Source organism: Notolepis coatsorum (genome assembly GCF_963971535.1).
Source record: "Notolepis coatsorum genome assembly, chromosome: 1".
In the NCBI taxonomy this organism is placed as follows: Eukaryota; Metazoa; Chordata; class Actinopteri; order Aulopiformes; family Paralepididae; genus Notolepis; species Notolepis coatsorum.
Window position 1 is genome coordinate 65,499,031 of NC_140165.1, and position 25,926 is coordinate 65,524,956.

Sequence of the window (25,926 nt, forward strand, 5' to 3'; positions counted from 1 at the left end):
GTAAGGTACATGTCCCCAACACCTACATGAAGCTGGGCGACCCCTTCCCCTCTGCCAGAAAGTTCAAAACACTGCTGTGTAGCGTCAGCAACAAGGAGCGGCTACAAAAAGTAATATGCAGCTATCTGACTGACCTTGTTGCACAGGGTGTAGATACAGAGATCATCTACTCTGTTGGCTCCCACTGCACCAACTTGCACCAACAGAACTACAGCTTTGACCAGTCTGAGGCTGACACTATCTTCTTCTCTGCTTACACAGTTCTACGTGAGTCAGGCTACAGTGGCCCTGTTGTCATTGATGCAGCCGACACCGATGCCTATGTCACGGCAGCGGCCATCTCTCAACAGCTGCCCGGTATGCTCTGTATCAAGAGAAAGCAGGACAGTCTTCTGCCGTGGCCTGGTTACTGAGGAGATGGCAGATTGTATTGTGCAGCTACACTGTATTACAGGCTGTGATACCAACTCAGGCTTCTATGGCAAGGGTAAGTCGTCGGTGTATGACAAGGTGGCAAAGAGCCCTGTGGCACGACGGCTGCTCTTGCGGTGTGGAGATAGCCTTGACCTTGAGGAGGAGGTGCTAGCGGAGCTGTTCGAGTTCACACAACATGTTATTTATGGCAACAAGAAGAGTAGCACCATGGCTGAGGCCCATGCCACAAAGTGGAAGAGAATGAAAAAAAACAAATCATTCATCCATCTCCCTCCAGATGCAGATAGCCTACGCCAACACTGCCCTCCGTGCCAACTACTTGTCATATCTAGTGCGCCACCCCTCCCTGAAGCGACACCCTTCGCCACTCGGACATGGCTGGGTGCTGGTGGGTGGTCGCTGTCGCCTTGTCCGCCACACACGACCTGCTCTCCAAACACATCTACCTGCACCAGGACCAGCTGAAGAAAGTGAGGAAGAGGAGAGTGAGGAGGATGATGATGAGAAGGGAGATGATGATGTATGGAGAAGGAGGGGTGATTAATTGGAATCTGATGATTCAGAATCTAGTGAGGCAGAATGCTCTGATTCGGACTGATCATGACATGTTTAAAGTGGTTTCATTGTTAACCTGTTCAAGTTACAGCTATTTAAGAGAGCATATTTTGAAGGATAATTAGTTATCTTGTCATACTGTACATTCATCAATTATTTTGCTGAGATCCTTATGAAGGTAGTTTGTTTAAAGTACAGCAGTACCATGGTAAAATTGGTTTTGACATTAAAAGTAACATTTTCGCTCTACTAGATGGTGGCCATCTTGGATTTCTGGGTCAAATTGATGTCATAGAGTCAAACTGATGTCAGAATTGGAATCGTCATGGTTGACTTACACAAAAAAGTGTATTCATACATGATTCTATGTGCTCTGGATCAAAAGTAAATTTTTCAAGATGGCGTCAGCAGGTATTTTGGATTTGGCCATCTGACAAAAAATGCCGGGATTTTTGGGAGGGACACAGGGGCTAAATATTTTATAAAAAAGGTCCATAGAAGTCAAATCATCAAAACATCTTAGCCAGAGAATGGTCACGGAATTTTGGTTCTTGACCCAACTATTAATGGCACTGCTATTGGTAGTCTATGAGCGGATTAGCTACAGAGCTAACAGACTAGTGTACCATCCATCTGCGACGCAACAGTGGACATGGAGTAATGTTAACGTTATGTCGAGTTCATACTACACTACACCTATGAACTCAACATAACGTTAACGTTACTCCGTTTCCATGAAGTGTTTAATTAGCAGCAATCTGTTGTTGAAAATGTAACGTTAACTGGAAAACCGGAAATGGAATGAGAGGACAGGAAGCCGTCATTAAATCGTTGTAGTCATATTGTAGTTTTTAGTCTTATTAACTAAAAGATTTTAACAAAATAAAAAGCAGCAGCACTATTGGATAACTGAGTCATGTTTGCTATGTATTTCTTTCTTTAGGGGAGTAGGACATTTGTTTCACAGTTTTAGCATGATGTTTTATAGATGGCTAGGTTAAACACAGGTTTTTGTTTTTAAGAGGGGGGGGTTTGATTTGATTGGATTGAAGTTTATTTCAAGTATGCAACACAACAAACAAACATCAAGTACAGATATAACCTTAAGCCGTTCAAATAATAAATGTTGTGTATACATAAATAAATAAATAGTTACAATATATAATCTAAATCTAATCTAATCTAATATATAATCTAAAAAACGAAAGGCTAAAATGCTAAATATATAATCTAAGAATCCAATAATCTAAATCTAATATATAATATAAAAATGCTAAATGCATGAGTCTTTTGTCTTTAATGTTAGCTTGCAAACTCAAATACTGTCTTGGTAAACCTCATAATGAATTGTTTGGGGAAAAAAGGAAAAACATTGTGATGTGTATCGTGTATCGCCGAAAGGTCAGAAAATATCGTGATATCATATTTAGGCCATATCACCCAGCCCTACGTGAGACCCCTCCGCCAATGCTTTGATCTACTCCGTCATCTCCCCCCAGAGATGAGCGTGAGTCGTTGAGACTAACCTAGTACACTGGTGCTCGGAAGAGTTAAAATCTCCATCCCAGATAACGCTGTTTTTATAAATGAGCAACCAAGGTTTGATTGATTGATTGATTGAAAAGTTTATTAACAGATTGCAGAATGGGTACAGTACAGTACAGCTCAATACATACAATTGTTAAGGGGATGCAGACCAGAGAAAGACTTTCGACTTGTTTACATCAGGGTCCCCCATTTTCAACTCATCATAACATATATGACATACATGACATACAGATAGACAGTACTGCTACATCTATACATTTATGACATATCAGATTTGCAAATACAGTACTGTTTGTGATACAAAAGTGTCCAGAAAAGGAGTGTATATACATTTGGCATAGAAACTGTACATTGGAGGAGGTTGGTTGGGTGGGGTGGGGTTGGGTGGGTTGGGTGAGGGCTGTACATTGGAGGTGGGGGGGGGGGGGGTTGGGAAGGGGACACACACACATTTTACACTGTACATTGGAATATTGACAAAGCCTTACTTGGTCATTTACTGTACAACTAGGTTAGGACATTTGTAGGGGCCAGTTTCGAATTGCAGTCTCATGTAGGTGTTTTTTGAGAGTGTTTTTGAAGGTGGGTAGTGATTCACATTCCTTTACAGCTTTAGGCAGGGCGTTCCACATTGATGTGGCATAATTGCGAAACGTGTTTAGTCCCTTGTTTGATCCGAATCTGGGTTTTACATGATTTGTGGAGCTCCCTCTGGTGTTGTGATCGTGGTATTCACTGACCTTTGGGAAGTATTTTGACATGTACATGGGTACCTTGGTCGCGTAGTGTATCTTGTAGACCAGGCCCATTGCAAGTTGCTGTACTCTGTCGTCTACTCTAAGCCATCCTAGGTTGTCAAAGTGGGCAGGGGTGAGGTGGGTTCTAGGAGTCAGGTCAAGTAGTAGTCTGACTAGCTTGTTTTGAGATGTTTGTAATTTGTTTTTTAGTGCCTTTGAGGTGCTTTGGTACCATGAGGTGCAAGCATGGCCAGGTGTGCCAGCCCATGGCGTGGTTCCACACTGAAAGCACCCAGGGCCCAAAACACATCAATGGTAATTCTAACAAGAAACCAGATAACGTTCCCTCCATGCCGCCTGGGACGAGCGGCAGAAAGCCGGCCAAAAAGACACAGATATGGGTCCCATATAGGGATGGGTACTGAATTCGGTACTTTTAAAAAAGGTACCTACCGAAACACGTTGGTACTACCGAGTATCGATTCACGTGAGATCCGCTGGTGCCAACTTTCGGTACAATGTGCAAAAAAATTAAAAGTCCGATGACGTCACGTTTTGTTGACCGCAAAAACGAAACCGCACATTAAGGCACAATACATGTTTTCAAACTCTCTTTGTTGCAATTCATGGGGACTGGGGAGTATATGTCTCTGATATCTATCTTGGTAGTGGGCAGGTTGTTAGAAAGTGTAGCTCAGTTTCCACATCTGCTCTGTCTGACATGGCTGTTAGCCTAGCCACAGAGCATCTTTAGAGGAGAGGAGATTGAATCCGGGACACAATGGGACACTGGCTCTGTTCATGGTCACGAATGGATTCCAGCTTCATTTATTTACTACAGATGACAAACAACTGATCACTACAGCCCAGCATCATATTACATAGCCAGTCTCTTGAAACACCACTATCTCCAAACTTCCACTCCTCTCGAAACGTTATTTTGCTGTGCTCGCGCTGCCGCGTGGGTTTTATTTTTAGCGGTCGGCTTACTCCTTCCATAGTAGGGCTGGGCGATATAACGATAACGATAAATATCACGATATATTTTAATAATCGATATCGAATATCGAAATTAAAAAAAAAACGTTTTTTTTTTTTTTTTTGTGACCTGCAACAGGGCAGTTTTAAAACCAGAGACAGTGGACAGACTTGTCTTTCTTTCCTGCAACTTAAAGTAATGGCTTTGCTTGTCCAAATGACAATACTGACCAAATTGAGATTTTTTTTTCTCTTGTCCATTCATTTTGTTTGCTTTCTAATTTAAAATACAGTTTGAAACCGTCTGTACACAGTAGGCTATGTGTGCTAGCAGAACTAGACTCCAGTTACGAGTCACGGTGCACATGTGCGGTGGTTTGTCCACCAAAAAAGCGCCAAAAGATCGAAAATAAACTAGCAGAGCCAGAACTGTTCAACTCCCCTGGAGCCACAGCCAGCAGAGAAGCCGGTTTACTTTAGCTTTTAAACCAGTTGCAGCCTGAGAACTGGAGTGTGAGGGGATGTAACACTAAAGATGACAAAGAATTGCTGCAAAATAAACATACATCTATGTTGTTTATAAAAAAATAAAATCCATATCGCCCAGCCCTATTCCATAGTTTCACATATTTGTAACCCATTTGACGTTCTTAAGCTGACGTTAGCTAAGCTAACCGTCGGACATAACGTTAGCTCCTAGGGCTACAGTGCAAGCCGGCACAACTTACGACAGAAGAGTAGAGGATGTGACGTCGGTAAACAAGCCACACACTCACCGCAGAGCGGGTCTTCTCTTCTCCAAAGCGGGGGTGGAGCAAAAAGAACTGCTAGAATACTCAATCAGCAGCAGAGTAGTTCATTGCTGCTAGATTGTTTGTTTGTTTAATCAGTTGTAAAATACTTTACATCAGTAAGATGTAAATAATAATAAAGTAATAATAATACATTATTTATTTATTAAATATTAAGTTTGGATTTTTTTTTTTACAACTGAGGTAGGTAGATACAATTTTTAGAGACTAAAGTACAGAAAAAAGGTACCGTTGGGTACCGGTATCGATTCACAGGTACAAATGTGAAAGGTACCCATCCCTAGTCCCATATGACGCGTCCGAGGGAAAAAACCCTGTCAACACCACTCTGTATAAAAGAGGGAAGACAGGGAACCCCCAGAGAGACCTCCCACGTGAGTAATAATTGAAAAGATCTATGTAAACATTGAGCCACGTGACCAAAAGCTCAACACATATGCAAATAGAGAGCAGAGCAGAAAACAAACAGTTTCCAACGCACCGCATCACCTAATCTTGACAATGACAGTGGTCCACAATATGGAGCCTGAAAGAACTCTCATGACCAATAGAAACGCGCCCAGTGACGTATTCTATGGCCGGGGAAATTCCATGACCCACCTGTCCAAATATGGTGTGGGACCAGGGAACTCCCTTACTACTGCAAGAAGAACACCATCTTCTTCATGTTGAGAGAAGACAAGTCTTTCGACCGAGTGCTAGCCACAGGCCTTGCTAAGCACACATATATAGCGACCAGAAAACTATTTTCAAAGAAAATTGTCCTACTCCCTAAGCAACCCACAGCTAGGTGAGGGTTATACAACGTATCCCCAATATATAGTGAACACACGTTTTGTAACAAAAAACAGTTCCTCACCAGAAGAGACTTTTTATTTAATAACAAAAACCATATGTGGGGGGGGGGGGGGGGGGGGGGGGGGGCAGGGGTAAACAGGGGAGTCACTAGCGGCACCTGCCGCATGCAGAGCGCTGTTTTCCTCCACGGGGAGCCGGCCCGGAGGAACGGTTCTGGGGAGCCTGGTCGCGTGAATATTAAAGGCAACCAACTTGTGTTCAGCTTTTCGTTCAGCGTTTCTCTGATTGGCCACACGGCCACGTGACCGCCCTAGCACACGCCCTTATCCGCTGAGAGACGCGGCAGACGCGCTGTGCGAACCAACGCGCTGGTCGAACCAGTTCAGACAGAGGTGTTTATTTATATTAATAAACATATCTACTAGAAACACTGGTGTTCTGTTGTGTGACTGTACTAAACTCTTCCACCACATGACCGACATTTGACATACAGTACACCTCCTATCTATGTTGGGATTATGTTTGGTCATGACAAAACAATAAAAATCGCTACCGTTAGTAACGCTGCCACCACCCACTTCAATGACAGAGCTCTCATATTTGCGAATGCATAAACTATATCTTAAATTATGGCGATGTGTCTAATATGGCTGTCGCGAAGTCATTGATAAGCGACAGCCATATTAGACACATAGCCATAATTTAAGATATAGTTTATGCATTCGCAAAATATGAGAGCGCTGTCATTGAAGGGCTTCCTACAACGGAGCACGGCCGCTGCTGCTGCTGGAGCTGGACCGAGTCAAGCCGCGGGCGGCGCACGGAAGCCGGGGACAAACCACCGCGTCGCCCCGCTGGCGCTTCAGCAGCCTCCACGGGCGAAATAACATATAACGTTACAGCGTACAGTTGTAAGATATAGTATATGCATTCGCAAAATATGAGAGTGCTGTCATTGAAGGGCTTCTACAAAGGATATGTGGTTTATGACGTTAATTAATAATAAACACTGTTAGGACTATCTGACTCTTACTAATAAACACTGTTAGGACTATAAACACTGTGCGGACTATCTTGACTCTTAATAATAAACACTGTTGTTAGGACTATCGATTCACGCGTCACTACTGTAACTAGAAACTCTGCTGGGTGTCACTGTACATCAGTGTGGAACTGTACGCTGTAACGTTATATGTTATTTCGCCCGTGGAGGCTGCTGAAGCGCCAGCGGGGCGACGCGGTGGTTTGTCCCCGGCTTCCGTGCGCCGCTGCTGCGTCAAGTCACACAATTATGTCTGTATTTGATTATGGTGAAATTATGTACATGCATGCCTCTCCCTCTGAAAGCCCATCCACGCTGTGTATCATAGAGACATAGAGCACTGGGTTTTATCACTGGAGATATATTTCTCACTCACCATTGTATTTTGCGCCATCTGACAATATCATAATGATGTGTTTTCTATATTATATCCACAATCATTCATCTAAAAAATTGATGTACAGTGACGAGTGAATCTGGTAGTTGGTTGTTAAAAACGCGAAATATAATAATCAGTCAGCAGCGCTCCACTGCTACCGCAGCTGAACACAAGTTGGTTGGTACAGCAGCTGAACACAAGTTGGTTGGTACACAAGTTGGTTGCCCGCGCTGCCGCTTGCTCCTTGGATTTCATTTGGGACGTGGGACGCTGCCGCTTGCCTGCGCGTGGGGGCGGGGCCAATCAGAGAAAAGCCGAACACAAGTTGGTTGCCTTTAATATTCACGCAGCCTGGTCACGTCGATCCCTACCGTTCCCTCCGGGCGTGGTGAAGCGCTGGTGGAGGGTAACGTTGTGAGTGTCTAGACCCTCCGACGGTGAAGACATTATCTCTTCGTTTTTTTTCCGTAAAATTGCGAGAGAGAAAAATAAAAAGATACAATGTCAACGTAGCTCCTTTCCAACAACTATTTCGGCACTAAACTTAAAGTGGTGTATACAGGCACTTTACGGTGGTGAAAATAGGGAAGGAGCTGTTAATGTGGCCACGACCCGCTTATGTAGAGGAGCGGATGTGGGTGTGGCCACTGGCCAGGAGGATGGGTGTGTACATGTGGAGAAAAAGTATTCATTATTAGATTGGATAAAGGGATAGTTCCACTAGAGAGCAGAGCGTAAGCTATACGATAATATAACTGACAATCAGGGAATTTAAACATTGTTGACATATGGGTCTAAAACACCCCTCGCTTATCAATGACTTGCTTGCAGTCAACATGTACGAAACTGATTGTTTTTTCATGGTACATTTCCGTTTTATACCGTTTTGAATACGAGTATAGTTTGAGAGTTCTAGTAATTCCAGAGAAATTCTGCGATAATAGCTCTTTAGTGGAATACACAAAACACGTTGTAATTTTTCGGCTGATTTATTAATCGTTTTCAAATAAACGCTAGATTATCGATAGTATATGTGTACTTATGCACGCTAGAGAAGCGGGCTGAAAAATCTATTATCCATGAGCTGGTCAGCGCTAACGTCATACACACACACACACAGACACGCTGCGATGGCTGAGAAAAAAAACATCTGATTAACCCAATACTGGTAAAATAGAGTCCTTACCTCACATCAGATGTTCTGTGTTGAGATATATGTTCTCATATGTTGAAAATGGGATCATATGTTATGGTTGTTATGTTTTGTAGTGAGTAGCCTAGACGTTCATATGCATGTGTTGTATTGGAAATGTGGTGCAACTCTATTCTAAGTATTGTGTTTTGTTCTTGTACTTGCAGTACGTAAAGACATGACGGTATGACGCAGTGGCGGGAAGCCAAGCACGTATATCTAGCTGTCAGCTGTCATCAGTCAGCTGTCAGTGCGCACAGGGGTGAAAATGGTGTGTCACAGCTGGGAGTGTTTGTGGTGTTTGTAATGGAGGAGAAGTTTGGTTCACTTATTGTAAATAAACTATTCACATAAAAGAAACAAAACGGATCAGGCGTTCTTTGTATGGATAAATACATATGATAAGATAAGAGTCATGATGACGAAGAAACAGAACCCTCTACATTGAACAACACTGATGACGAAGAAACAGAACCCTCTACATTGAACATGGAGAGCGAAGGAACAGGAAACTCTACATTCTGCAAAAAGATTAATCCAATTCCTGATCGCCATTCCAAATATTGATCGTGTTTATTGATCCAACGTTATAGTCCAAAACACATAATCGAAAGCTGCTCCCAGCCTCCCCAGTGAATGTGGTAACAGACCTGGGCTTGAACTATGACCTCTGCCAGTGGGTCTTGGACTTCCTGACGGGCAGACCCCAGGTGGTGAGAGCACCGCACAAGACCGTAGCAGACTACAGAGAGTGGCCCGTTCAGCCGAACGCACAATTGGAGGGGGGCTTCCCACTCTCCAGGGCATTTACAACAAGCGGTGCATGGGCAAGGCTAAGAGAATTATCAAAGACTCGAGCCACCCAAACAACTGCCTCTTTGAACTGCTGCGGTCAGCACAGAGAGACTCAGAAGAAGCTTCCATCCCCAGGCCATCAGGATGCTCAACGAACAATAACACTATGTAACAACCATCAAATGCACTCACAGCACACACATCCACACGCACTTTAAACATACAACTCACTGCAGCACCCACTTTAGAACACCTAAGCACACTTTATATTTATTGGTAAAGAATTTGCACTACAACCCATACCTCATTACACCTTACTGTAAATTGTACCTAAATTGTACCTCATCCCATTTCTGCTTTGCACTGTATAGTATATTGTATGGTAACTCAGCTACTTCTACTCTACATAGAGCATTGTATATATGTATATACTGAAAATTTTTGTCTACGTACTTGACTTCTATTTTTTACTTGCTATACTTATTTTATACTTATCTATTTTTGCCTAGCACAGTCTCTGGAGCAAAACAGAAAGAAGCATTTTGTATAAAAGTATTCTGTACTTCTGTATGACAACTAATAAAGAAACTTGAACTTGATACTGCTTGCCAGAGAAGGGAAAACCCCGGACCGGACTTTTTTTCTGATGCACATGCCCACCCAATCCAATGATGTGCAATACCATCCGGGAGACGATAGGCGGCGGTATTTGCCCTTTTCGAGCTCAGACCCATTCCCAACTTCAGGCTGGATGGATGAAAAGTGAAGATATTGATAATAAAAGCAAAAACGAGAAAAAAACTAGAAAACTCATCATTGGCACTAATCACTAATCTCGTCGTTGGCACTCAATGTGTTAACACTTTGAGCGCCACTCACGGCTAATCTCGGGTTTACGATTGTGACGTTGAAAGCCACGTCGCGGCTTTTCTCTGAATTCTTTTATTTTTATTTTTTTAGCGATCTGAAATCATATTGCATCACGCGAGCCTACCGTTGGAGATCCAGGGGCCGCCGGCGATCAGATGTGAAAAAAGCGCCCCCTATCGTCTCCCAGATGGTAAATCACCCTTTTGGAATGGACTCAATGAAAATGGATGGGGGAAAAAAATATTCCAGTCCACATTTTCCAGTCCAGTGATGCAGCCGGAGTTACCAGAGTTCATTCTGGAGCATCTGAGCCGCGGCGATCATGGGTTATACTGTACACACGTTGGATCAATATACTTATCGATTTTTTCGAATGGTGATCAGGAATTGGAATATACCATTTGGATACCATCTGATGTCAGGTAAGGAATCTATGTTATCAGTGTTAGGATAATCAGACTCGTTTTCATGGAGATATAAGCGTTTCCACTATATGTGATATGGCTGTTTCACTGTAAAAGCCATGAGGAAATAATAGCAGCGATTATCAGCGCACGGCACGAGCGTGCGTGCGCACACATATACTATCGACCATCTAGCGTTTATTTGAAAACGATTCATAAATAGACCGACAAACGTTCTGGAATATTCCAGTAAAAGGCGTTTATCATGGAATGTGTTGTTTTTTCTTCGAAACCGAGTGGTTTTCAAAATGCTATAAAAAGGAAACGAAGCGATAAAAACACAATCTGCTTTGCCAATGTTGACTGGAAAATGATTCTTTGATAAGCGATGGGCAGACTAGACACATAGCATCATTTAAAACATAGATTAGGCGATATTAACGTTACATGGGCCGTGGACCGTGGCATCAACGGGGTAAAAAGGAAAACACGGCCCGGCACTGAAAGTGTTAAGATGAGGTCGGACTCGGCACTGACAGATTTGTGTTCATTGTGCTGCTTTTATAAAGCCTCAAATGATGGCTTATAATATTTCATAAAAGCAAAGTGTTTCGTTTGTCTAAGATTTAAAAAGGTTTAAACTTTACAGCACTGACAAAGTTGAACAAAGTGCTGTACAAGTCCCACAAAATAAAAATAATAATATTAATAATAAATGTATAATATATATATATATATATTTTTTTATCTCGAATTAAAATTGAATCTCGGCCCCAAAGCTTCGAATTCCAAAAGATAATTCGAAGGTCAGCCCTAGTGGCTATACATTTGGTGCATCATAAAAATCAGTGCATCGTCAACTCCTACACTCTCTGTATGCAAATTGCAAGGTGGCTAAATAAGGTGCCACCTGCTCCCTGAGGTGGCCCAGCACAACCCTTTCAAAACACTTCATGATGTGGCATGTCAGAGCAATAGGTCTCAGGTTAGTGAGGCGGCTCTTACGCACATTGTTCTTTTTAGGAATAGGGACAATACATGATGTTAACCACATTACAGGACGAGCAGATGAAGACAGAGATAGAAAAAAAAGAGATTGAAAAACATGGCACAACTGGTCAGCACAGACCTTGAGGGTGCAGCGTGGATAAATACCATCAGGCCCGGGGCCCTTGTTTACCTTTATTAGAGCCATATGAAATCCGCGTTCACGGAATCGGACGGAATTGAGCAATAAAAATGGAATCAACTGTAAAAAAGAAGAAAAAAAATTATTATAATTTTTTTATTATTATTTTAATGTTGTGGGACTTGTACAGCACTTTGTTTAACTTTGTCAGTGCTGTAAAGTTTAAACCTTTTAAAATCTTAGACAAACAAAACACTTTGCTTTCATGAAATATTGTAAGCCGTCATTTGAGGCTTTATAAAAGCAGCACAATGAACACAAATCTGTCAGTGCCGAGTCCGACCTCATCTTAAATAACAAACAGCATTGCTTGTTGTAATTAACAAAGAGAGGCAGAGTTGATTTTGCAAAATAAATAAAAAAATATATCATTTATAAATATATATTTTTTTAATACAATTTTATTTTCATATTCGAATCCAATTCCCATCGAAAGAAGCTTCGAAGTATTTAAGACAGCCCTATTAAATGGACCGTTATATCTTATTAAATTGTGGACATTTATTCATTCCCACTTATTAGACACTATTTCTGATGGTAAAATGAGCGTACAAAGCAAAATACAGAATTCTGAAATAGTAAAACGGAAACAACGGAATTTGGAAAAAAATAAAATGGAATTTGGAAAAAAATTAAACAGATTTCATATGGCTCTAACCTTTATGTGCTTAAACTCCTGACGAACCTCTTCAGTAGAGATAACAATAGGGGGACAACTGTCCACAGGACTAGGCTGAGCCAGAGAGGAGAGGATACTCTCCTGCTCAGCAGAGAAATCAAATGGATCAAACCTAGCAAAGAACTATAAAGCTCATTTGGATGTACTATAAAATAAATGCAGCAATATAACGCTAATTTGGGTGAACTAGAAAAGGCTGCAATATAAAGCTCATTTGGGTGTAATATAAATACCACGACCACAACCAGTGAATACCACGACCACAACACGGCAGAGGGAGCTCCACAAATCATGTTAAACCCAGATTCGGCTCAAACAAGGGACTAAACACGTTTTGCAATTATGCCACATCAATGTGGAACGCCCTACCCAAAGCTGTAAAGGAATGTGAATCACTACCCACTTTCAAAACCACTCTCTAAGAACACCTAACGGGAGACTGCAATTCGAAACTGGCCCCTGTAAATGTCCTAACCCAACCGCGTGTATATTTTCCCTAACGGAGTTGCACTTCCGCATTCGGTTTGTGCGATCTGATTGGCCACTGACCTTTTTTCAGCGCCAATCGCGTTACTCCTAACAATCACGCCAGCAGGCTGTTACCCTAACCCTAACCTTACCCAACTAACCCTAACCTTACCCAACTAACCCTAACCTTAACCAACTAACCCTAACCTTAACCCTAACCAACTTTGACCTTTTTTCAGCGCCAATCGCGTTACTCCTAACAATCACGCCAGCAGGCTGTTACCCTAACCCTAACCTTACCCAACTAACCCTAACCTTACGCAACTAACCCTAACCTTAACCAACTAACCCTAACCTTAACCCTAACCAACTTCGAAAGAGAGCGACTTCAAAAGAGTCGCCAAGCTTAACCAGTTAGGAGTAACGTGATTGGCACAGAGAAAAACGTCAGTGGCAAATCAGATCGCGCAAACCGAACACGGAAGTGCAACTCCGTTAGGGGAAATATACACGCAACCCAACCCAACCCCCTCCAATGTACAGTAAATTACCTAACCCAAGAATACACGAGACCCTCTTCTTAGAACCAAGTATGGTTTCGTCGATATTCCAATGTACAGTTTTTCTTGTACAGTTGTACAGTTTCCCCCACCCAGCCTACCCAACCCACCCACCCACCCTCCTCCAATGTACAGTTTCTACATCAAATGTATATACTCTCTTTTTTAGACTATTTTTGTATCACAAACAGTACTGTATTTGCAAATCTGGTATGTCATAAATAGATAGATGTAGCAGTACTGTCTATATGTATGTCTGTCGTGTATGTCATGATGAATTGAAAATGGGAGACCCTGATGTAAACAAGACGAAAGTCTTTCTCTGGTCTGCATCCCCTTAAAGGAAAACTCCAACATTTTGGGAAATTAGCTTATTTAACATCTTCCCTGGAGTTAGACAAGAAGATACATACCTTTTTTGTCTCTGTGCGTGCATTTAGCTTAGGGAACAGTCGCTCCGTTAGCATACTGTAGCTTAGCTTCATCACTGGAAGTGAGGCGGGGCCGGAGCCTGGCGTTCCCTTACAGTGTATAGTTTGATTGAAAAGTTTATTAACAGATTGCAGAATACACTCCAAATACAACTCCAAAACGTTCATGTAAACATGTTGTGACCTGTGTATTCACCATGTGGAGAAATAAAAAATAATTGAATTAGACAATTACGTTTTATAAGCAAATACTCTGAACTATTTTTTGCCCAACCACTCCTCTCTGAGCGCAGCCAGTGATTTCAACGTGTCGTCGTGATTGTTGACATTCTCATTCATTCAAAGGATCCGAACCGATTGAAGTTTATGGATACCATGACTTGAAATCCTCTTACCTTGACGATTAAAAGCCTCCCCAATTTAGAAAACAGTAATCCAATGGCTGGTATTGTTATACCGGACGCTCTGAGCTAACCGGAGCTAACACAGATCAGGATGGTAAAGCATATATAATGACTTCCTTTCTGGGGTTGTCAAAATAAAAGTGCGACGTTTATAGCAGCGGAAAGCGTTTATTTTGTACATTATCTAACGTTAACACGAACCTAAACTAACTTTAGGTTAGTTGTAACGTTAGTTTAGGTTTGTGTTAACGTTAGATAATGTACAAAATAAACGTTTTCCGCTGCTATAAACGTCGCACTTTTACTTTACTTTTATCCTCAGTAAATACTATCAAACTTTCCAAAGACCAGAGTTGGGACGGGCACGCACACACAGAAAGGGAGAATGGCTTGTATGAGCTATCCAGTTCATAAATCAACTATCGAGTTCGTTTTTATAGACAGTGTAACGTTAGTTGAATGAGAGAGAGAGAGAGAGAGAGAGAGAGAGAGAGAGAGAGAGAGAGAGAGAGAGAGAGAGAGAGACTGCGACTTGTTACGCGCAACGCTAGTCTGTCTCGGAATGGATTTGGTAGGTTTTTTCTGCGTCTCCGTAGACCGTGCCGCACCACAGTTTTTTTTAGTTTTTTTATTATTGCAAAACAAAAATTATTAAAAGTCAGTACTCAACACACAATGCATAATGAAACTAACAGTCAAGGTGGCTAAAATTACATGCAAGTACAGAAACAGAAAACAAAAAAAAGTCTATAATAATATTTTACCGTATACAGTGTATATCCAACGAAATGACCAATTATACAAATGCCTTATACAGGATATATCCCTAATACCTATTTTCTAAAACCCTACACACATATGCTCCAGCTCGAACCCCCCCCTCCCGGACCCCTCCTTGGATAGTACCTCCATTATCCCTCACTCCTAACCAGACACTACCATTATAAGCTAGCTTTTATTCTCTCCACCACTTCTAACCACATTGACATTTTGGATTGGTTGAGACCCAGAATTCTTGCTGTAGATATTTCTTGATAAATCACATCGAGATATGTAAGAGACCAAACCTTCCGGCAAATTTTTTCCGGTTGAAACCAGCGTGATGCGATCAGTTTTTTAGCTACTGTGATACCCGATAAAACCAATCTCTTTAGCTGTGGATTTACTGCAAACTCAAAAACATCATTCAATAGCAATACAGAGGGGTGTACTGGTATATTCCAAGATACGAGTTTTGATAATTGATGGGTCACATCTTTCCAGAATGCCTTAACTGGTGGGCAGTCCCAATACATGTGCATAAATGTCCCTTCGTCTCCATTTGTACATTGGGAGCATTTTGAGTCTTGTTTCAGGCCCATTCTGTTCAGTCTTATAGGAGTCAAGTATGTCCTGTGAATATAGTTAAGATTGATTTGTTGATGGTCCGGGTTCCTTGATGTAAGACGGACATTTGCCCATGCTTCTTGCCAATCAAAGTCACTTTCCAGGTCTGGTATATCCCTCCTCCAGACAGTGTCTAGTTGGAGGGTTTCATACGAGGACGTTAGTAATTGATAATAAAAACCTGATACAAAACCTCTCAATGTTTCTCTTTCATAGAAGAATTTGTGGTATCTGTGGTGTTCAACTGGTATGTCTAATGGAACACCGTGAGACCTCAAACATAGGCGTAACTGTATGTAAAAAAGCCATGTGGACTCGGTGAGGTTAAACTTTGTGCATATTTCTCCATAAATACAAAAACCCTGGTTATTAAAAATATCCCCTAATGAGTGTATGCCTTGCTCTTCCCATATAGGGAATCTTATAGGACGTTTTTCCATTAAGAGTGCATTGTTATTGAATATGGGAGTGTGATTATGCCATTTTTGAGGGTTAGGATATTTTTTGTGTGTTTCCCGCCATGTCCGGATTGCATGGGTAATTATGGGGCCAAATTTCCGCTCACAGTGCTTGATTGGTAGTTTAGTGTGTGCTATGTCCTTCAGTCTCTGTGGGGCTACTATGTTTTCTTCCAATTTTCTCCAGGATACCAATGCCTGGGGATCAAACCATATTGTCAATGGTCTTAATGTGTAAGCCTTAAAATATTGGAAAAAATCTGGAACTGCCATGTCACCGTCTGCTTTATTTCTCTGTGCGGTGGATCTTTTTATGCGAGGTGGTTTGTTATTCCAAATAAATTTGTATGTGGAGGAGTGTAATCTTTTCCAGTAACCCTCTGGAGGGGGTAACGGTAGCATTGAACTGATGAAGTTGATTCTTGGTAGTACATCCATCTTAACTATTGATACCCTTGCCTGTACTGAGTTTTTAAGTTTTGCCCACCTGTCCAGGTCGTCTTTGATTTTGTTCTGTATTTTTGTGTAATTGTGCTTCACCGTTTGTCTTATGGTGGGAAATATTTCCACACCCAAGCATCTAAAATGTTTTACCATGGGTATCTCACCTGGGAGGGTTGTGTCTTTTTTTGCATGGGTGTTAAGTGGAAGGAAAGCCGACTTCGGCCAATTTATTTTAAATCCCGATAAATCACCAAAGTTCTCTATCAGCTTGAGTAGATGAGGCAATGTGGTGTTGGGGCTTTGCATGAACAATATTACGTCGTCCACATATAAACTAATTTTATGTTGTGTGCCCTTGATTACGATTGGTTCTATGGATTGGGATTGTCTTATATATTGTGCTAAAGGCTCTAATGATAGATCGAATAGTCCGGGACTAAGAGGGCAACCCTGTCTGGCTGAGCGTGATACCGGAAAGATTTTGGAGATGAATGTACCTGTTGTAATCATGGCCGATGGGTCTTTGTATAATACTTTAATCATATCAATGAATCCTTTTCCTAACCCCATCCTTTCTAATACTGCCCATAGAAACGACCATTCCAGCCTGTCAAAGGCTTTCATAGCATCCAGGGACAGCATCGCCTTAGGTATGGTGTCTTCTTTGTCTGCATCTAGTACGTGCAGTATTCGTCTTATGTTATCATTGATCAGGCGACCTCTTATGAAGCCAGTTTGGTCCGGATGAACTAAAGACGTCATATGCTTTTGTAATCTGATGGCTAATACCTTAGAGTACAGTTTGACATCGGTTCCGAGGAGGCTTAAGGGTCTGTAACTACCGCACTCGGTGGGGTCTTTGTCTTTTTTGAGAAGGACTGAAATGAGTGCAATATTGTCGTGTTTATGGAAGCTCCCCTCCTTGACTGAGTATAAGATCATATTTAGTAATAAGGGTCCAATTACGTCCCAACAAGAAAGGTACATTTCTGATGGGATACCGTCTCTTCCAGGAGCCTTACCATTTTTCATTTCGGATATGGCCTTCTTGAGTTCCTCTAGTGTGATCGGTGCTTCTAACTGTTTAGCGTCATCCTCCGAGAGTTTAGGGAGAATAATTTGATTAAGATATGTGTCCATTTTGTTTTGATCAAAGGTCGTTTCTGATTTATATAAGTCGGAGTAGAATTCTTTGAATGTATCGTTTATTATTTTGGGGTCTGTTACAAGTACTTGTTGTTTTCTAATGGCAGTTATATCTGCAAATTTTGCATTAATTCTTAATCGCATGGCTAATAGGTGACTAGGTTTAGAACCTTGGGAGTACTGCTGTTGTCTTGTGCTGCATATTTGCATTTCCGATTGTTGTCTGTATATGGCATTGATCTCTGTTTTTAGTACGTTAACTTGATTTTCTAGTCTAGTTGAGCTGTTGTATTTTAAAGAATTAAATAACGTTGAGTAAAGCGTTTCCAGTTCAGACAGTTTTGTGCATTGATTCTTGCGCATTATGGAGGAAAATCTATCAGTGAAATCCTTGATCATACCCTTTACCGACATCCATATTATTCTGGGGTCTTGCACCGCGTTTGCATTCTCCCGTAGGAATACTGTGAGAGCTTCTTTGAGTTGTGTAATGAATTCCTTGTTGTTAAGCAGCATCGAATTAAAACGCCATCTTGGGGCCCGGGAAGATAGTATACCAAATGTAGCTTTTAGGAGTAAATAACAGTGATCTGATAGTGCATTGGGTATCATTTCCACTTCATATTTATCAAATAGTCTCGGGGATGCAAAGACATAATCAATTCTGGATAATGTGTTATGTCTCGCCGATCGACAAGAGTACTTTCGGGTCGTGGGATTAAGTGAACGCCATAAATCATTTACCCCTGTAGTCTTTGACCAATCCTTTAGTGCTTTAGATCAGGGGTTCCCAAACTTTTCAGGCCAGGGCCCAGAAAATAAGGCGTCAGAGAGCCGCGGCCCAATGCACATCGTCAGGCCTTTTTTTTTTTTTTTTTGCCAGGCGACCGATTTTTTAAGCCAAATATCACTTCAATCCTATTAAGTTAGTTCAAGTTAGTTATTCATTTATATGTGCTATTTATGAGAGGGCTAACTTGTTGCAAAATAATAATGATAATAATAATAGCCTCATTAAAATACTATTGTTGCTTCGGTTGTTTTCAGCGTTTTATGTGCATAATCTGTTATTTAGTTTGAAATGTTCGTTGAAATAAGTAGATTTTACGTTTTTGTTTATTTATTAAGTTAATATAAAACCATATAGTCACATTTTAGAATACAACTAGAAACACTGTCCTGGCCTGCTTCTAAGTGCAGTGGCCTGACAAAAAAAAATTAAAAATTAAAAATTAAAAATTAAAAAAATATATTTTTTTAATTTTTTTTAATTTTTTTTTAATTTTTTTTAAATCATCTCGCGGCCCACCCGTGGCTTCTCGCGGCCCACCTTTGGGTCGCGACCCCGACTTTGGGAACCACTGCTTTAGATGAATTTTTTTGTTCGCTGGAAAAGGCAAGGTAAGATTTGTCCATCCTTGGATTCCAAATGGCATTAAAATCCGCACCTATTATAAATGAGTACTCGGGATGGTTTAACATTTCATCGGTTAGTGAAGTGAAGAAACCCTCTTCGTACAAATTTGGGGCATATACCGCTGCCAACGCTATTTTCCTGTTATTGTGTACAATCCTAGCTATAGTTATACGCCCCTCCGCATCCGACCATACCCCCTTTAATTCGATATTTAACTTACGTCTGACGACTATGGCTACACCTCGAGTTCTCGTACAAAAAGAAGAGTGACTAATATTATGGTATGTGTTATCCGCTAACGTATCTATGTCTTCCTCTAAAATGTGCGTTTCGCTTAGTAGAGCCACGTCCACATGTTCTTTTTTCATCAGTGTGAGCACGCTTTTGCGTTTGTGTTGTTTGTTTATCCCACCAGTGTTCCATATCATTATATTCAAACTAGCCATAATCTATGCATGTTTTTGTGTAGTTTTTGGTAATGCTTCTGGAGTGCGAAGCTACAATAGATGTACATCCAATTATTGAGGTCCCGGTGAGAGCCGAGCTTAAAAACATATATATATACAAATAAAAATCCCCTATTTTCCCCTCACCCAGAGAGTCGTACAGACCTGTGTTCCAAAAACACATCCTCCGCGTATGACTCCCTCCCTTAGGCCACCGGATTGCCCAAACTGAGCTTTGTAATCCTAATCTTCCTATGCTAATTGCCATAGGATCTAACATTTTCATTCTAATACAATAGAATGTCGCTTTTGGTCTTGCGCCTTCCCTTACTGTGATGAAATAATGAAAAAAAAAAAAAAAAAAAAAAAAAAAAAAAAATCATCGATATATTCATTTCAACCCTCTACTAACTTATGTAGGAAACATCAGAAAAAAGGAAAATATTGTATAGAAACACCGTTTTAAAGTCTTAGTGAAGATTGATTTATATGAAAACCAATGTATAATTTAGCTAGCTCGCCAACATTACTGTGATTAAAGCAAACTTTAATAAAAAAAATATATAAAAAAATTATAATAAATCATTTTTTTAATACATTTTTTGTTTATTATACTTTTTTCAGGGGGGGCGGGGGGTCCCGTTAGCGGGGCGGGCCGCCCGGCCAAGCAATGGTAGGGGAAACACTGAGCCTAATCCATGTCCATCGCGTTATGAAAATTAAAAAAAAAATTATTAAATGTAAAACATTTTAATCTCACTACTTCTATAAGAACGTAGAATAAACATTTACAAACTTTTTTTAAATGGTCCATTTGCATGTTCTTGGTATCTGATTCTAGGCACATCTATGGATCTCAGGGAATGTATTCCCAGTGTCAGAAATACTGTGTCTGTTACTAGGCTTGAGTAAATTGTAATGAACCAAATGAGAATATCAATTCAACTTTCTTTTTTTTTTGACTGTGAATAACACCATGCTAAAATGTACCAGACCTGAAAAATCTAAGCAAATGAATAAAGGGAAGATGATTAAACAGAAGGTTTTGTAGATACAGTACTGAATTCTGCCATCCGGACACATGCTATTTGAAATATGATTATAGAATATAAAATATCAGGCCTAAAATAGTTATGCGATTAAAATGCGATTAATTAATTACAAATCCTGTAATTAATTAGATCAATTTTTTTAATCGCCCGACAGCACTAGTTATCAGCTAACGCTAGTTACGTGTTTTTTTTACCGCAACGCGTGGGCATACAAGAATGGAGAGGATGTAAAACGTGTTAAGACGCATTTATTGGACCCGTTGCTTGGGGAGTTTACATGGAAACAGCACTACTCACAAGCAGAGTTATCACAGGCTGTATAACGCAGGGCTGAAGAGCTAGATATCATAGCTTCTAAAATAAGGTGGGGTATCAGGCTCAGCCCCTCCCTTAAAGCTGGAGTGAAACACAGAAGTTATCAAATGAGAGTCCTGGCTCTAGACGGAATCACGAATAGTGGTTTAAGAGAAGTTATTTATATTTTGAACGTGATTCATTGCACACTAGTAAGATTATACACTGCGCATGTTATGACTTTGAACGTCTGCCATTTCCACTGCAAAAGGCATACAAGTAACAACAATACGATGAATCGATCATGCATACATGCAAATAGACAAAATGTCATCATCAATTACGTCGACATGGTCGACGAATCGTGACAGCCCTAGATTAAATAAGTGTATACTTCTTCCCACTCCTTTTCAAATATGTAATGACAATTTAGTTAGACTTGTGTTTTTTTGGTAGCACTTTATAATAACACCCTGTTATAATACATTTATAAAGGTATTTGTAGATAATGAACTAATCATGAACAAACCATTTATATACATTCATAAATGATTATTAAATCATTTATAACTATATTTGTATACCATTTACAAAGTATTTATAACGCATTAGTGGATAATGAACTAATCATGAACAAACCATTTATATACATTCATAAATGATTATTAAATCATTTATAACTATATTTGTATAACATTTACAGATTAGTTCTACATTATTTATAACTCATTATCAACATTGTTTGTACTTGATTTGTTCATCATTAAATAATGTTGTTTAATGTGTAGTAACACATTTGTAGATGCTTTGAAAAATGGATATGAAAAAACGACTATAGTATATCTCCATTTATTTTTCATGTTCAACAAATGATTTGTTAAGACATTCATAAAACATTTATAAATCATTTGCAGATGCTATCGTGGGGGCCAATCTAAAGTGAAGCCTATTCATCATTAACAAGTGTCTAATACAGTTAATTATTTGTTTACTTTTTCATCACATGTTACAAATGTTGTAGGCAGCTTTCGGATACACCCTTCTTTGTGACATCAAACAGTGACAGAATTAGGACTAAAGATAAATGCAATTTTATTAACATATAAAATACATGTTACATTTGTTCGACACGACACACAAGAGTAATAATTATTTGTGTCGTGTCGTGTCATCATCACTGAGCACACATTAGGAACAAATGTAACGTTAGCGGCCACCACATCTACACGAACGTCTACACAACATAAGAGTTGTTTGTAGGTCGGAAATGATGGAATAGATTTACCAACAAAAAAAGGTGTTTAACCTGCTCATACCTTATTAAAAGCAAAAGTATAGACGCAGCACGGATAACTTGTGCTTCCATTCAAACAGACGGCAACACACGTGACGTCAAGTCTCGCTCGCGTGAGACTTCCTCTCTAGATACTCTACCTGGCCAGGGTACTCCTGGGTCCTAGTGCACCCCGATGTTACACTATATGTCATGCACATGTATTTTATATGTTAATAAAATTGCATTTATCTTTAGTCCTAATTCTGTCACTGTTTGATGTCACAAAGAAGGGTGTATCCGAAAGCTGCCTACAACATTTGTAACATGTGATGAAAAAGTAAACAAATAATTAACTGTATTAGACACTTGTTAATGATGAATAGGCTTCACTTTAGATTGGCCCCCACGATAGCATCTGCAAATGATTTATAGATGTTTTATGAATGTCTTAACAAATCATTTGTTGAACATGAAAAATAAATGGAGATACACTATAGTAGTTTTTTCATATCTATTTTTCAAAGCATCTACAAATGTGTTACTACACATTAAACAACATTATTTAATGATGAACAAATCAAGTACAAACAATGTTGATAATGAGTTATAAATAATGTAGAACTAATCTGTAAATGTTATACAAATATAGTTATAAATGATTAAATAATCATTTATGAATGTATATAAATGGTTTGTTCATGATTAGTTCATTATCTACAAATACCTTATAAATGTATTATAACAGGGTGTTATTATAAAGTGCTACCGTTTTTTTTAATACATTTATATATTTGAATGGCATATGGCTATATCTGTACTTGTTGTTTGTTTGTTGTTGCATATTTGAAATAAACTTCAATCAATCAATCAATTTAGTCTGCAGACTGAATTTGCTTAACAATTCACTCACTCCGCCGCCTACAGCTTGTCCAAAACTGCCCGACTCCTCACCAGCACTAAAAAGCGTGAGCACATCACCCAAGTCCTGGCCTCACTCCACTGGCTCCCCGTCCGTCAACGCATTGATTTTTAATTACTTTTAACCGTTTTTAAATCCCTAAATGGCCTGGCCCCACAAGAACAATAGTATTTGTAGTGCACTTTTCGTTCACTAGGATCCCAACGTGCTACACTGCTACAGGGTCGAAGGAGGCCCAAGGGTCACTACAGGGCTGCTTTGAGGTCACAGACTGGCAGGCACTCTATGAGCCCCATGGAGAGGACATTGGTGGGCTCACAGAGTGCATCACAGACTACATACATTTGTGTGTGGACTCCAATGTCCCTTCAAGGACTGTTATCTGCTACCCTAACAACAAGCCATGGGTCACTAAGGACATCAAAGCCCTACTGAACGAGAAGAAGAGGGCTTTCAACGCAGGTAACAGGGAGGAGGTCAAAAGAGTTCAGGGGCTTCTGAAAACCAACCTCAGAGAGGCCAAAGATAACTACAGGAGGAAGTTGGAGAGGAAACTCGAGAATAATGACATCAAATCAGTTTGGACTGGAATGCAGACCATAACCGGCATTAAACCGTCGGGGGGGAAGGGGAGTGGATGGAGACATGGACAGGGTTAATGAGCTAAACCTGTTTTGCAACAGGTTTGACACGGCGGCACCGGGTAGTTTCTGCCTCCCGCCCCCCTGACACAACAACCTCTCACATAATGAAGAGTTGAAGACCATGGAGAGGTTAGACCTGGAGCAACTCCGCCCGGTGATTAAACCCCACCTAGACCCACTCCAGTTCGCCTACCAGCCCCGACTGGGGGTAGAGGATTTGATTGATTGAAGATTGTATTGATTGCAGAATGGGTACAATACAGTACAGCTCAATACACACAATTGTTAAGGGGATGCAGACTAGAGAAAGACTTTCGTCTTGTTTACATCAGGGTCCCCCATTTTCAATTCATCATAACATATATGACATACATCACATACAGATAGACAATACTGCTACATCTACACATTTATGTCATACCAGATCTACAAATATACAGTACTGTTTACGAGTACAAAAATAATCTAAAAAGAGAGTATACATTTGAGGGGGAAGAAACTGAACATTGGAGGAGGTTGGGTAGGTGGGGTGGGGGGTAAGTGTACATTGGAGGTGGTTGGGTGGGGGGTAGGCGGGGTGGGAACTGTACATTGTAGGGGGTTGGGTTTGGATGCTGTGTCATCTCCCTGCTGAACCGAGCCTACACTCACATAGACAAGCCGGTGGCGGCGGCGAGTTGTTTTTTGTTTACTTCTCCAGTGCTTTTGATACTCCTTTAGAGACAATGCAAATATTCTGTTAACTCAGAATAGCCTAGCATATGACGTCAGATAATGTGATTCTCCAGCAAATGACCCCCCCCCCCCCCCCCCCCCCCCCCCACTAGTGGAAAAAGTACAGTAGTCTACGAGTTCATCCCCCTGTGAACTCCCACACAGGGCAGAGATACCATTTCATTAGTGCAATGAGAGGCGCGTTGGTATAAAACAGCAGAACATTCCCTTTCATCTCTGCTCTAGTATGACATCATCACTGACATCCCCCCCCCCCACCTACCCAACCTCCTCCAATGTACAGTTTCTATGTCAAATGTATCACAAACAGTAGGCCTACTGTATTTGTAAATCTGGTATGTCATAAATGTATAGATGTAACAGTACTGTGTATCTGTATGTCGTGTATGTCATAATTGTTATGATGAATTGAAAATGGGGGACCCTGATGTAAACAAGACGAAAGTCTTTCTCTGGTCTGCATCCGCTTAACACTTGTATGTATTGAGCCGTACTGTACTGTACCCATTCTGCAATCTGTTCATACAATTTTCAATCAATCAAAACAGCTCGAGGAAATCACCTCCCCCCTCCCCTTTGATTGATTCAATCAAACTCCCCCCTCCCCCCTCCCACAGCGAAAAAAAGAAAAACCAAGCAACTGCCGTTTGCGTAAAGAAACAAACAAATACGCAATGAAAACGTGTTTAGAACACATCGTGTTCTGTGTCTACAGTATAATAAGAAAGTATATAAGCATTTCCCACTTACTGTTCACTCAAAGAGGCGTGTTTCTTCTGGCTGTGCCTGTGTGTCCGTCCGCTGGTTGACCTGAGACACACAGGTGAGCTGCTCCGCGTCATAATCACAGCTGACACTTCCGACTCACCTGTCGCCCCCCTGACTCCCTCGCTGGGTGCCCTGAGGACCCCAACACACACAAGGTAAACAAGGTAACGCCTAAATCAGGATGACACGAGTCCAGGTCGACAACACACACAGGAAAAAAACTGCGAGAGAAAAAAAGCCCAAACTAGCACAGAAAGTTCTTCATTTGAATAGGTATAGTGATCCATTCAACAGGCATTGTCCAGGTCAGCCCAGAGAGGGATGACGCGCCGCAGCAGCCCAGGTGCCAGGACCCGCTGCGCGTTCACGTTGTGTTGTTGTTATTCCCGGGTGGGCGCGGGCACGAATGTACAGTCTCCTCCCCATCATAATATACATATTTTCTGTTAGGATCTCTGGGTAACTGTACTGTATATTAGCATATCGTATATATCACAAATGTAATATGCCCTATGCCATAAATGTCATGTATGTCGTGTATGTTGTGTATGTCATAAATGTCACTATGAATTGAAAATGGGGGACCCTGATGATGTAAACAAGACAAACGTCTTTCTCAGGTCTGCATCCCCTTAACAATTGTGTGTATTGAGCCGTACTGTATT

At 40.8% G+C, this 25,926-nt stretch overlaps 1 protein-coding gene across 1 annotated transcript in view; it reads right to left on the reverse strand.

The window, feature by feature from the left end:
* sh3yl1 (SH3 and SYLF domain containing 1) overlaps positions 1 to 25,322 on the reverse strand; it is a 109,749-nt gene extending 84,427 nt beyond the window's left edge. Inside the window, exon 1 of the mRNA XM_084312614.1 lies at positions 25,244 to 25,322. Coding sequence (XP_084168740.1) covers position 25,244 — 1 coding nt within the window. The 5' untranslated portion in view covers positions 25,245 to 25,322. The remainder of the gene's footprint in view (positions 1 to 25,243) is intronic.
* Between the last annotated feature and the right edge of the window lie 604 nt (positions 25,323 to 25,926).